Source organism: Lithobates pipiens, unplaced genomic scaffold (genome assembly GCF_037356315.1).
Source record: "Lithobates pipiens isolate NorthernLeopardFrog02 unplaced genomic scaffold, aLitPip1_a1.2 Scaffold_18, whole genome shotgun sequence".
Lineage (NCBI taxonomy): Eukaryota > Metazoa > Chordata > Amphibia > Anura > Ranidae > Lithobates > Lithobates pipiens.
In genome coordinates, this window is record NW_027507758.1 from 40,600,214 (window position 1) to 40,615,472 (window position 15,259).

General features: G+C 47.8%; 1 protein-coding gene across 2 annotated transcripts in view; it reads right to left on the minus strand.

Moving 5' to 3' along the window:
* The window catches only part of MSH6 (mutS homolog 6), a 127,178-nt gene that overhangs the window by 21,676 nt on the left and 90,243 nt on the right, over positions 1–15,259 (minus strand). The window contains exon 1 of one of the 2 annotated variants that reach the window (XM_077485606.1): positions 2,623–3,008. The exons of the other annotated variant lie outside the window; for it this stretch is intronic. Coding sequence (XP_077341732.1) covers positions 2,623–2,822 — 200 coding nt within the window. The 5' untranslated portion in view covers positions 2,823–3,008. Of the gene's footprint in view, positions 1–2,622; positions 3,009–15,259 lie in introns of those variants that run through there. 2 annotated transcript variants of the gene reach the window in all.

Sequence of the window (15,259 nt, forward strand, 5' to 3'; positions counted from 1 at the left end):
CAAATCTGAATGAATCAATTTCATTCAGTAAAATAGTACTACAGATCCCCCTTTGCCCATATGCATGCTTTCCATCCCCCTCACATGGCTGTGGAAGGTATTACAGATCTACCTCCCTTTCTCATATTGTTGCTCCACATCCCCCCCACATGGCGGTGAATAGTCTGTCGGACTTTCAGCCGAGAATCCCCCGTGCGCATTGTGAGGGGAATATCTCCTAAACCTGTTCGGTTTAGAAGATTTTTTTTACCTACAGGTAAGCCTTATTATAGGCTTTCCTGTAGGTAAAAGTTGTAAAAAGGACTATACAACCGCTTTCAGTGCCACAGGCGCCCCCCCCCCCCCACATGGCAGTAAACGGTACTGGAGATCCCTTCCTCTCCCTTATTTCTGCTTCACACCCCCCTCACGTGGCAGTAGATGGTACTACAGATCCCTCCTTCCCCCATATTCCTGCTCCACACCCCCCTCACATGTCAATGAATGGTATTACAGGTCTCCCAACCTCTCTGATTGCGCCACAACACCCTCACATGGCAGTAAACGGTACTGGAGATCCCTTCCTCTCCCATATATTTGCTCCACATCCCCTTCACATGGCAGTAGATGGTACAACAGATCTCTCCTTCCCCACACCTCCCTCACGTGGCAATGAATGATACTACAGATCCTCTCCAATATTTCTTCTCCACACCCCCCTCACATGGCAATGAATAGTATTACAGGTCCCCCTCCCTTTCTCATTGTTGCTCCACACCCCCTCGCCTGGCAGTAGATGGTATTACAGTACAGATCCCTCTCATTTCTGCTCCACACCCCCCTCACCTGGCGGTGAATGGTACTACAGGTCCCTCATATTTCTTCCCTCCGTGTTTCGGGGCCCCCGCTGACTCCTTCGGAGGGGAGTTCTTCTCCCCTGGCTGCAGCTGAACACCGACAGGGGTTCAAACCCTCCCCTAAATCGATAAACTGTATATATGGTGAATGGTGTTGCGCTCCACTAATAGTACAGATAAATAAAATAGATAAATATGGGTATAACTGTCAATATAGAATGTGCAAATAATTACTGTTATCTTATTCAAAAATAAGTAGATGCTCCTTCAAAAACTAATTTTGAATCTAAACGCATGCAAACTATCATAAAATACTTCTTCCACAAAAGTGCATCTGGTGACAATTATATATATATATATATATATATATATATATATATATATATATATATATATATATATATATATATATATATAATTGTCACCAGATGCACTTTTGTGGAAGAACTATTTTATGATAGTTTGCATGCGTTTAGATTCAAAATTAGTTTTTGAAGGAGCATCTACTTATTTTTGAATAAGATAACAGTAATTATTTGCACATTCTATATTGACAGTTATAAACATATTTATCTATTTTATTTATCTGTACTATTAGTGGAGCGCAACACCATTAACCATATATACAGATGTAAAATATGGCAACCTCTGAGGTTCATGCTTTCAGAAAATATATCATATTTGGCTATTATAAGTAATTTTTCTAGCTAAAAAACATGTTTATTGTAGCAAGTGTGCGAGACATGTCAAAACTGTCTCTTGCAGCGAAGGGTTAACAGTTTTGTCAGTTAAAAAAAGTCATGTGACATGGCCATATCTATTTTTAGATTGTCAGTTAGAAAATGTCAGTTAGAAGAAAAAAAAAGAAAGTGGTCTTGCGACATGCCCATTGGTCAACCCACCTGATGATGTCATAGCGGGCCAGTCCCCGATATAAAAGGAGCTCTGGCAGGAGCTGGGCTCACTTGCAGAATTTCTCTTCTTGGGAAAGGACGTGAGCTCTGTTGCTCTGAGACACGTTGCTGATTATTTTATAACTGGCGCGTTTTCATAGTGATAGAAGTGCGATTAAGTCAGGGGATCTTTTGTTTATCAACTTAGGAGACCCGAATATGCAATCAAACATGGTTGCAGACTTACCAGCAGAAAACCAGCCCCCCGCACAGCCCAAAGCCCCTCGTAGAGGAGTGCGTAAGGGTATCAGGCGGGGGTTTAGGGCAGTTCTTAACACCATCTGCCCCTGTATTCACCTAAAACCCCGACAGAGACACAGAGAAGGTATGTAGGATTTCAATTATAATGTAGGAAACTGGAGGGAATTCTATACTGGATATATTTTTATTATTCAAATATAATCTCAGCTCACTCCTTCAGATGGCAGTTGGCCAGCAGGAGTGTGGATTAGGTGTGGGAGGAATGCCCACATCTCATTGTCTGCCCAATATGGAGAACACACAACAGACCCATCACAATTTTGAATTGTAAAAAGCAAAGTGCATATTATATATATAATTTTTTTTTTTTTATGAGATGGTATTACAGTGCAGGTCCCTCATTTCTGATCCACACCCCCCTCACCTGGCGGTGAATGGTACTACAGGTCCCTCTCATATTTCCGCTCCACCCCCCCTCACCTGGCGGTGAATTGTACTACAGAACACACACACACCCCGCTCGGTATCTGGGGGTGCTGGCCCGGGGGTCTTCCCTCCATGTTTCGGGGTCCCCGCTGACTCCGGAGGGGGGACACACGGACACACACACACACCCCCGCCCCGCTAGGTACCTGGGGGTGCTGGCCCGCGAGGTCTTCCCTCCATGTTTCGGGGCCCCCGCTGACTCCTTCGGAGGGGAGTTATTCTTCTTCCCCCCCAGGGAGGGTAGGTCGGCCTCGGTGGGTGAGGAGGACGGGCCGCTCTTGGTCCGGCTCCTGGACAGAGTAGGGGACTTGGCGAAGAAGCTGAACAGAGTGCTCTGCTTGGCCATGGCAACGGCTCCCCTCAGCTCCGGGCTGCCTCACACAGATGGCGGGAAAACTCCGATCCGAGGGAGGAACGTCACTGGACGGATGTGTGACTGGTGCGATCAGCCAATCAGAGGAGGGAAGGGGGGGCGGAGTGCAGCATGCTGGGGGAGCACGTGGCGGGTCAGGGTGGTTGCTATGGCGGCGGAGCGGATTTGTTATTGTGGGAAATTGGGGACGGCTTTACGGCCTTTTCCGGTTGAAAGTCAGTCAGAGACGTGATAGGTCCGCCGCAGATAGTTCAGCAGTCCTTGGAATATAACTCTCTATATGGCGATTGGCTTAATTAAAGTGTACCACAAGCAGCATGTTGATAAATTGCTAAATTCCTCACACACCTATCTGTATACTATCTGTATACTATCTGTATACTTTTCTGACACGCAGAGAAACTCCCTGCCATCAACCACTTGCCCCCCAGAAGGTTTAACCCCTCCATGACCAGGCCATTTTTTGCATTACAACACCGTTATTTTAATACAATTGTGCAGTCAACGCTGTACCCAAATAAAATGTGTAATTTCCCTCCACAAATAGATCTTTCCTTTGGTGGTATTTGATCACCTCTGTGGCTATTTATTTTTGCGTTATAAACAAAAAAACTGAATATTTTGAAAAAAAAAAACCAATATTTTTACTTTCTGCTATAAAACATCTAATTTCTTCATCAATTTAGGCCAATATATATTCTGCTACATATTTTTGGTAAAAATCCCAGTAAGCGTACATTGATTGGTTTACCGAAACGTTATAGCGTCTACAAACTATGGAATGTACAGTCGTGGCCGAAATTGTTGGCACCCCAGAAAATCAAGTATTTCTCACAGAAAAGTTTTGCAGTAACACATGTTTTGCTATACACATGTTTATTCCCTTTGTGTATATTGGAACAAAACAAAAAAAGGAAAAAAAGCAAATTGGACATAATGTCACACAAAACTCCAAAAATGGGCTGGTCACAATTCTTGGCACCCTTTCAAAATTGTGGATAAATAAGATTGTTTCAAGCATGTGATGCTCCTTTAGGCTAGGTTCACATAACAGCGATGCAGGAACGCCGCTAATCTGCGGCGGGTTCCCGTATCGCATACCTCCCGGCGGCAGTTCACACTGCCCTATACGAACTGCTGGGAGTGTCAGTGAAATGTTAATGACACCCCCAGATCAGTTGGCACATCGCAGTGCGATCTGCAAACTTGGACAGGAATCGGATCGCATGGTGTGAACACCCATGCAATCTGATTCTGCTGCGGGCCAAAAAAGGGTCCTGTGTGAGTTTGGGACGGGTGCGACGTGAATTCAGCCATACTATCTGTATGGCTGAACTCGAATCGCACAGAGATCGGATGTGATTTGCACTGCAGTGCGGTGCGAATCACATCCGATTCTCATCACCGCAGCAGTGTGAACCCAGCCTAAAACTCACCTGGGGCAAGTAACAGGTGTGGGCAATATAAAAAAATAACACCTGAAAGCAGATAAAAAGGAGAGAAGCTCGAGTCGAGGAGTTCTCAAAATTATCAAGAAGTTTGCAACCCATGGCACTGAAGCTAATCTCTCTGGGCATGGACGGAAGAGAAAATTGATGAATGGTTGCAACGCGGGATAGTCCGGATGGGGGATTCGGTTTGTCCCGGGAAATTGAATTTCCAGTTTTTTTGCCGCCAGCCGCTAGAGGTCCGCATCCAGCGGAGACAATGTCTCCGCGGGTCGCCATTTTTAAGAAGGTCTTCAATAGAGAACCTGTGGCGCCGCCCACCCCTGCTGCCAGTGTGTGTGAAGAGCAGTGGGTGCCACAGTTCAAAGTCAGCGCGGCAACGACGGCTGCCGCTTGGAGGCCAGGAGATGTAATGTCCTGTCGGGGGAGTCCGTGCAGTGAGTATGTGGGGGCCAGCCTGTGGATGCCGGAGCCAGTCTGTGGGGGCCAGTCTGTGGATGTGGGGGCCGGTCAGTCTGGATGTCAGAGGGGCACCAGATGTATGGAGGGGCTCCGCTCAGGGGCGTACCTAGAGCATTTGACACCCTGGGTGGATCCTATATCTGGCACCCCCCACCTTAAAATGTAAAAAAAACACCCCACTGTGCCCCCTGCATACCTCTGCATCCTTCAATATCTTTTTGTCACTACTGTGTACCCCCCCCTCTCCACAACTGCACCTCTGGACCCCTTTACATTACACATCACCCTGCACCTCTGGACCCCTTTACATTACACAGGACCTTGCACCTATGGACCTCTTTACATTACACAGCACCCTGCACCTCTGGACCGCTTTACATTACACAGCTCCCTGCACCTCTGGATCCCTTTACATTAGACAGCACCCTGCACCTCTGGACCCCTTTACATTACACAGCACCCTGCACCTCTGGACCCCTTTACATTACACAGGACCTTGCACCTAAGGACCTCTTTACATTACACAGCATCCTGCACCTCTGGACCCCTTTACATTACACAGCCCTTGTACCTCTGGACCCCTTTACATAACACAGCCCTTGTACCTCTGGTCCCCTTTACAATACACAGCTCCCTGCACCTCTGGACCCCTTTACATTACACAGCCCCTCACAGCTCTGGACCCCCTGCATGTTACACAGACCTCCTACAATGCAGACACCCCTCCCTACCATACAGGCCCCCCCATCTACAGTGTAGAATCCCCTACAGTACAGACCCCCCTACAGTACAGAATCCTCCCCTACAGTGCAGACCCTCCTACAGTACAGACCCCTCCACCCTACAGTGCAGACCCCCCTACAGTACAGACCTCTCCCCCCCTACAGTAAGAACTCCCCTACAGTACAGACCCCCTTACAGTGCAGGCCCCTCCACTACAGTACAGTCTCCCCTACAGTGCAGAATCCTCCCCTACAGTACAGACCCCTCCCCCTACAGTGCATACCCCCCTACACTGCAGACCCCCCTACAGTGCCAAATCTTCCCCTACTGTACAGACCTCTCCCCCTATAGTGCAGACCCCCTATACTACAGACCCCCCTACAGTGCAGGGACCCCTCCTACAGTGCAGGACTCCCTCTACAGTGCAGGACTCCCCCTACAGTGCAGACCCCCCTACAGTGCAAGACTTCCCTACAGTGCAGACCCCCCCCCCCCCCACAGTGCATACCCCCCTACAGTAAAGAACCCCCCTACAGTGCCAAATCTTCCCCTACTGTACAGACCCCTCCCCCTATAGTGCAGACCCCCCTATAGTACAGACCCCTCCTACTGTGCAGGACCCCCCTACAGTGCAGACCCCCCTACAGTGCAGACCCCCCCACAGTGCACAGACCCCCTACAGTGCAGACCCCCCCACAGTGCACAGACCCCCCTACAGCGCTCAGACCCCCCTACAGTAAAGAACCCCCTAACAATACAGCCCCCCCACAAACCCATAATGTACCTGAACACACATGAAGAGCCCAAGGCAGTGACATTGCAGGGGGGAGGTGCGAGCAGCACCCGAGTGGAGTGATACCTGATGGCTCAGTGATCCGGGACCCAGCGTAAAAAAATCCCCTTCTCGCTGTGGTCGCGTGACTCACGTCGCGCCGTTCTGATCAGTCTCGGCAGCAGCTGTCACTCACAGCCGAGCAGAGTGAAGCTGCCTCCCCCTCCTCCTTTACGTCTACACAGTGCTGTGCATGCAGGAGGGGGAGGCGGCTTCACTCTGCTCGGCTGTGAGTGACAGCCGCTGCCGAGACTGATCAGAATGGCTTGACTTGACCACAGAGAGAAGGGGATTGTTGCGCCGGCCGCCGGGTCCTAGATCACTGAGCCGACAGGTGTCACTCCACTCGGGTGCTGCTCGCACCTCCCCCCTGCAATGCCGCCCACTGCCAGTGCCTCGGGCTCTCTCTGTGTGGGCTGCGAACCCACGGCGCTGTCTCCTCTTCAGTTGCGGAGGGGGAGGACGCTGGCCTGACACCCCCCCAATGTGTGGCACCCGGGGTGGCCCGCCCCCCGCCCCCCACTTAGTCCGCCACTGGCTCCGCTGATGGACACAGATGTGAGGAAGGTACCTCTGATGGGGCACCTGATGTAAGGACAGACTCCGCTTGGGACACCTGATGGCATCTGGTGGCAGTCAACGTGGCTAGTGCCGCGCTCATATATATATATATATTTAGTTCAAATCGCACCCTTGCTTCATAACTAATGTAATATATAGAGAATAAATACAGAATACTGGGATCATTATTATTTAGGATTTAGCAGAATGATGACATTGAATTGAGAGGAAGCATCATTACAAAACAAGGACTACTAAACAGGCAGCATACATAATAAACCACAATGGGCTCCCCCTGTAGAAGATCAGTGGTCTTTGGCACCGAGATCTCAGCCCAGTGAGATATCACATTAGGATTGGTATCTCTTGGTAGAAATCATGACATTTGGGGGGTGAATAGCTGTTAGGGAAGTTATGTGGGCTTTTTAAAGCACTTTATGGTACACTTGTTCTGGCACAAAAAGCCAGGAGCTGAGAATGAACTCCCGGGGGAGGGGTGTCTATGTATATATAGAAGTTATAAATGCACAATAAGAAAATATATTTTAATGTCTAAAGATTTGTATGTTTATAAAACAGAAAGAATTAAAACATTTTTTCTCTCTCCAGGAGAATATGATCCATCATCTCCCAGTGTCACCACCCCCACCTTGGAGGGGGAGGACAACCCACTGGTTCCATCCACCAGTGACAGAGAGCCAACAACACCGGCTATGACTGTGGAAGACCAACCAAGTGCAGTCTCCCCATCTACCATCGAGGGTGAGCAAACTGCACTGGTTCTATCCACCAATGACAACGAGGCAACTCTGGCTATGACTGTGGAGGACCAACCAAGTGCAGTCTCCCCATCTACCATCGAGGGTGAGCAAACTGCACTGGTTCTATCCACCAATGACAACGAGGCAACTCTGGCTATAACTGTGGAGGACCAACCAAATGCAGTCTCCCCATCTACCATTGAGGGTGAGCAAACTGCACTGGTTTCATCCACCAATGACAACGAGGCAACTCTGGCTATGACTGTGGAGGACCAACCAAGTGCAGTCTCCCCATCTACCATTGAGGGTGAGCAAACTGCACTGGTTTCATCCACCAATGACAACGAGGCAACTCTGGCTATGACTGTGGAGGACCAACCAAGTGCAGTCTCATCTACCATTGAGGGTGAGCAAACTGCACTGGTTCCATCCACCAGTGACAATGAGGCAACACTGGCTATGACTGTGGAGGACCAACCAAGTGCAGTCTCCCCATCTACCATTGAGGGTGAGCAAACTGCACTGGTTTCATCCACCAATGACAACGAGGCAACTCTGGCTATGACTGTGGAGGACCAACCAAGTGCAGTCTCCCCATCTACCATTGAGGGTGAGCAAACTGCACTGGTTCCATCCACCAGTGACAATGAGGCAACACTGGCTATGACTGTGGAGGACCAACCAAGTGCAGTCTCCCCATCTACCATTGAGGGTGAGCAAATTGCACTGGTTCCATCCACCAGTGAGATTAAACTGGATACAGTTAATGAGAACCAGCAAAATTCACTCACTCCTTCTAATGGTGAGGTTGAAAACAAATTTTGGGCTTCATTTGCCAACTTTATAAAGCAACAACAACCTCCAAATTGCAAAATAAGTGAGTCATCACCTCTGGTCCCTTCATATCTTGGAGACAAAATGTCTGTGTGGAGTTCACTTTCATCCATCCCCACCATGAACAAGAAGACATCTGAACTGGTCCCATCCTGCAGTATCGGGAAACTATATGCTGAAACCTTCACCTTCCATAAGGAACTTGGAGAAGGGAGCTTTGGGAAAGTGGTGTTGGCCACCCATCCAGCCACTAACCAAAAGCTGGCGGTAAAGTTCATCTCAAAGAGAAAACTACTGAGATGTGGACCCTGCATGGCACTCACAGAAAGATGGATTCTGGAAGAAGGCAGAGAGTGCCCATACATCACCCATATTTATGGATCTTTCCAAACAAACGTAAGTCTTTTAATCTCCCAATTTCTTCTTCTCTTTCCTGTACTGCGCTCCACTATTGATCCAGACAACCTACAATAGTTATGCAAATGGTGACTTTTTTTGGTAGTCAAAACTTACACATGGCTAAGCATCCCCCTGCCCCATGAGATGACAGTGTTCAGACCCGTCATCTAGTCCTTCAGGCACTAAGTGCTGAATTGGAGGAGGCAGAAGAAAGCTTAACTTGTGTCCCACATCAGGTTCTTCTGAGGGCTCTGGCTATAGATCAAGACAATGCAGTAAAGGTGAAAGAAGAAGTCTCTAGAGTGCTTCCTACAAGGCTGGAGCTTAGTGACATAAACTGTACAGAGTAGAGGCTTTCCTTCAAGAAACCACATACTGAGAGGCCGCCATTACTGACTTCAGACATTACTAGTTGCCTGGCTATCTCTGGCCTTAAAACTTTGAGTCACTGAGTCAGAACACGTCTACAACTGGCAAGGCAGGAGAAATCAGGACTCCTGATCGACATACATCTTTCAGGATGGGAAGCCAAAATATAGAAGTCATTGGGCCACCATAACAACCTGACAAAACTAGTATTGTGGTAAAGGTCTTCCAGCAATGGCGGTCTAATATTCTTCTCTGTCCGGATTTCCTGAGTTCCTCCCCAGGAAGCATTTAGTAAAGATGCCACACTGCACTCTCTGCTGGTGTGCGTGTCTTCATATATTCCTTCACAAAGTGAAAACTTCAATGTCTATAACGTAACCTGTTTTTCCTATTTTCACAGAACCATCTGGCCTTTGTTATGGAGTTTCTGTGCGGAGGAGATCTCTCCGACCTGATAAGAAAATCAGCTCCACTTCCTCTGGACACCTTAAGGTAAGTTTGTCAGGGTCACTTTGGAGTCGGGGGAGGCTGACCACTGAGAACAGGCAGTGACCTATCCAGGCCCCTCCAGCTGATCCCATCTATCTATACCCCTATGTACTATAGGGAGAACTCACTTTATCTTTACCATCAACTGGTGTGTGATGATTTTTGATGCTAATCCATGTATTTCTCTCTCCATCAGAAACCTAACAGCGGAAATTATTTGCGGCCTGCAATTCCTGCATGACAAAGAGATCGTTCACAGAGATCTGAAGCCAGAAAATATCCTGTTAGACAACGCTGGCCATGCCAGAGTTGCGGATTTTGGCTTGTCAGCGAAGGGAGTCACCCAGGCTAAGAGAAGTAACGAACATACAGGGACACCAATCTACATGGCTCCAGAAGTAAGTATGCTCCCGATATCAGATTTAATTAGAACATTTATCAAGATATACCCATTATTATGGTTAGATATGGAGAAGAGATAAAGGGGTGCTCCACTTCCACTAAATAGAGAATGTCTCCACTGGTGCCCCGGTTGCTTTTAATGGGTTTCCAGGCTAGAACAATATCCCCAACAAAAGCTGGGAAGTTCTAAGTCATGGAGCAGTGTTGGGGCTTCTTTGTATCGGACATTGAGGCCGAGTGTAGATGGATTCATCTGCCTGGCCCATTTCACACATATGAATGGGGTAAAACCTCCAGTAACTGCTCACCCACTGTTTCCCTTCTCCTCTTTAACATGGGGAGCGCTTGTGAAAATTGAGCTATTGGGGTCAGTATACCTTCATCCACCTACTTTAATTGGGGCAATTAAAGGGCACCTCTAGGCAAAGCCCCAGAGTGTTTAATCCCTTTCTATTTTATCCGACACGTAAAAAAAAAAAAGGGGGTTTTGACTATACATCCTGTTTAAGCCCCACCTCCAATATTCGCAAGCTCCACTTCAGTTTGATGCCGTTTCACTGCAATTTTAGTCATGCATGAGCTTTATACATCACATATGTCACTATGTAGTCATCTCTGTCCTCTGCCTGGTCTGACAATGTGCTCATCCCTCTTTCTCTTATGTTTCTACAGGTCTTGCAAAAAATGTATTATTTCAGTATGGTTGACTATTTCTCCCTTGGAGTCATAGTATACGAGATGGCGTTTGGGAAACATCCCTTCTACACCACGGAGGACTGGGAAGAAATAAAGACGAATATTCTTGAAATGGAGCCAGATTATGAGGAGGGTATGGACCCTGACCTCCATAACCTCTTAGTTAAGGTAAGTTACAGAGAGCCTTAAGCTCCTCTATTGCTCAGATATTGTTATTGGTCATGCAGCATCTCATTATATTTCATTCTTCATTACAGCTTCTGTGGAAAGACCAAGAGGAACGAAACCATCTAGTCAGTGACATCAGGAACAATCCGTTCTTCAAGACCATCGACTGGGCAGAGTTAGAGCGAAAAAAAGTAGCAATGCCACCTAAATCCGAACCAGTAAGTATACAGATAATAGAGTCCAAAGACATTGGACGGGGAGGGGAGATTTTCAGCAGCAGGCTCTTCACCATCTAAGACATTTGTTTTAAACAGACTTTTCAGACCTGTCTATGAATTTGTGATCACTATATAATCATACAGTAGGGTCTGAATGATTTCTGTTCATTATTGGAGTTAATTATTGTGTATGTTATCTGACCACTAGAGGGAGCTAGGGTGGAAGGAGCCTACTTGGTGAAATCTGCTGCACTTTGGGGGTGGGGTTCATCATACTTTGTTACCACTCTCTGTATCAATTAGAAGCAGTAATGAATGTCTTTTTCTCTGTCTAGATTTGTGAGGAACCATCAAATAACAGCATGCCCTTGAATGAATATATCAACTACCTGGCCTGGGAGGCTCCAATATCACGATATGAGCAGGAGTATTTCACAGGCTTTTCATACATGAGCGACAGTCTAAAGATGTCACCAATGGACTTATTTTCACCTCAACCATTATCGCCAGAGAAGAAGCCTAATTTTGCTGACTGTAGTGATGACAGAGAGTGTCAGAAGGAGGAACCAATGGACAGGTCTCCAATATTACCACTGAACATCCATGGACCAGTACCAAATCCAATGGAGAACCATTATAAGGCGGCTCTTCAACAATTGGCAGAGCAAATGGTCTTTCTTCAGCCATCACCAGCAGTCAGACAGGAGAATCTCTTCACACCCTGGCCAATGGATTATGAGGAGGCTCATATGAACCTAAAAGAGCCAGGGGAGCAGAATTACATCGATGACTTTGGCTACCAGATTCAGCAGCCACCACAGGACTTCTTCCCAGCAGCATACTGCCAGGAGAATGTGTTTACACCGTGGCCGATGTACCATGAAGAGGCTCATAACAATGTCATAGAGCCAGGGAAGCAGAATTACATCGATGACTTTGGCTACCAGATTCAGCAGCCACCACAGGACTTCTTCCCAGCAGCATACTGCCAGGAGAATGTGTTTACACCGTGGCCGATGTACCATGAAGAGGCTCATAACAATGTCATAGAGCCAGGGGAGCAGAATTACATCGATGACTTTGGCTACCAGATTCAGCAGCCACCACAGGAATTCTTCCCAGCGGCAAACTGCCAGGAGAATGTGTTTACACCGTGGCCGATGTACCATGAAGAGGCTCATAACAATGTCATAGAGCCAGGGGAGCAGAATTATATCGATGACTTTGGTTACCAGATTCAGCAGCCACCACAGGACTTCTTCCCAACGGCATACTGCCAGGAGAATGTGTTTACACCGTGGCCGATGTACCATGAAGAGGCTCATAACAATGTCATAGAGCCAGGGGAGCAGAATTACATTGATGACTTTGGCTACCAGATTCAGCAGCCACCACAGGACTTCTTCCCAGCAGCATACTGCCAGGAGAATGTGTTTACACCGTGGCCGATGTACCATGAAGAGGCTCATAACAATGTCATAGAGCCAGGGGAGCAGAATTACATCGATGACTTTGGCTACCAGATTCAGCAGCCACCACAGGACTTCTTCCCAGCAGCATACTGCCAGGAGAATGTGTTTACACCGTGGCCGATGTACCATGAAGAGGCTCATAACAATGTCATAGAGCCAGGGGAGCAGAATTACATCGATGACTTTGGCTACCAGATTCAGCAGCCACCACAGGACTTCTTCCCAGCAGCATACTGCCCGGAGAATGTGTTTACACCGTGGCCGATGTACCATGAAGAGGCTCATAACAATGTCATAGAGCCAGGGGAGCAGAATTACATCGATGACTTTGGCTACCAGATTCAGCAGCCACCACAGGAATTCTTCCCAGCGGCATACTGCCAGGAGAATGTGTTTACACCGTGGCCGATGTACCATGAAGAGGCTCATAACAATGTCATAGAGCCAGGGGAGCAGAATTATATCGATGACTTTGGTTACCAGATTCAGCAGCCACCACAGGACTTCTTCCCAACGGCATACTGCCAGAAGAATGTGTTTACACCGTGGCCGATGTACCATGAAGAGGCTCATAACAATGTCATAGAGCCAGGGGAGCAGAATTACATCGATGACTTTGGCTACCAGATTCAGCAGCCACCACAGGAATTCTTCCCAGCGGCATACTGCCAGGAGAATGTGTTTACACCGTGGCCGATGTACCATGAAGAGGCTCATAACAATGTCATAGAGCCAGGGGAGCAGAATTATGTCGATGACTTTGGTTACCAGATTCAGCAGCCACCACAGGACTTCTTCCCAACGGCATACTGCCAGGAGAATGTATTTACACCGTGGCCGATGTACCATGAAGAGGCTCATAACAATGTCATAGAGCCAGGGGAGCAGAATTACATCGATGACTTTGGCTACCAGATTCAGCAGCCACCACAGGACTTCTTCCCAGCAGCATACTGCCCGGAGAATGTGTTTACACCGTGGCCGATGTACCATGAAGAGGCTCATAACAATGTCATAGAGCCAGGGGAGCAGAATTACATCGATGACTTTGGCTACCAGATTCAGCAGCCACCACAGGAATTCTTCCCAGCGGCATACTGCCAGGAGAATGTGTTTACACCGTGGCCGATGTACCATGAAGAGGCTCATAACAATGTCATAGAGCCAGGGGAGCAGAATTATATTGATGACTTTGGTTACCAGATTCAGCAGCCACCACAGGACTTCTTCCCAACGGCATACTGCCAGAAGAATGTGTTTACACCGTGGCCGATGTACCATGAAGAGGCTCATAACAATGTCATAGAGCCAGGGGAGCAGAATTACATCGATGACTTGGGCTACCAGATTCAGCAGCCACCACAGGACTTCTTCCCAGCAGCATACTGCCAGGAGAATGTGTTTACACCGTGGCCGATGTACCATGAAGAGGCTCATAACAATGTCATAGAGCCAGGGGAGCAGAATTACATCGATGACTTTGGCTACCAGATTCAGCAGCCACCACAGGACTTCTTCCCAACGGCATACTGCCAGGAGAATGTGTTTACACCGTGGCCGATGTACCATGAAGAGGCTCATAACAATGTCATAGAGCCAGGGGAGCAGAATTACATCGATGACTTGGGCTACCAGATTCAGCAGCCACCACAGGACTTCTTCCCAGCAGCATACTGCCAGGAGAATGTGTTTACACCGTGGCTGATGTACCATGAAGAGGCTCATAACAATGTCATAGAGCCAGGGGAGCAGAATTACATCGATGACTTTGGCTACCAGATTCAGCAGCCACCACAGGAATTCTTCCCAGCGGCATACTGCCAGGAGAATGTGTTTACACCGTGGCCGATGTACCATGAAGAGGCTCATAACAATGTCATAGAGCCAGGGGAGCAGAATTATGTCGATGACTTTGGTTACCAGATTCAGCAGCCACCACAGGACTTCTTCCCAACGGCATACTGCCAGGAGAATGTATTTACACCGTGGCCGATGTACCATGAAGAGGCTCATAACAATGTCATAGAGCCAGGGGAGCAGAATTACATCGATGACTTTGGCTACCAGATTCAGCAGCCACCACAGGACTTCTTCCCAGCGGCATACTGCCAGGAGAATGTGTTTACACCGTGGCCGATGTACCATGAAGAGGCTCATAACAATGTCATAGAGCCAGGGGAGCAGAATTACATCGATGACTTTGGCTACCAGATTCAGCAGCCACCACAAGACTTCTTCCCAGTGGCATACTGCCAGGAGAATGTGTTTACACCGTGGCCGATGCACCATGAAGAGCCTCATAACAATGTCATAGAGCCAGAGGCGCAGCAACACTTATGTTACATATTTATACCATCAGAGAGACAGGACAATGGACTTACAGCCTGGCCCATGTATTATGAGGAGGCTCATGTCAACATCATAGAGCCTAATGTTCAGTTTTTCCCAATTGCCTTTGTCCAGTGCACACACCTTCAGACTGGGCGCACATGGGCCAGTTTTTATCAGTGTGCGTTTCTTATATTCGTGTGCGTTTTCTTATATTCGGTGTGCGTTTAATATATTCGGTGTGTGTT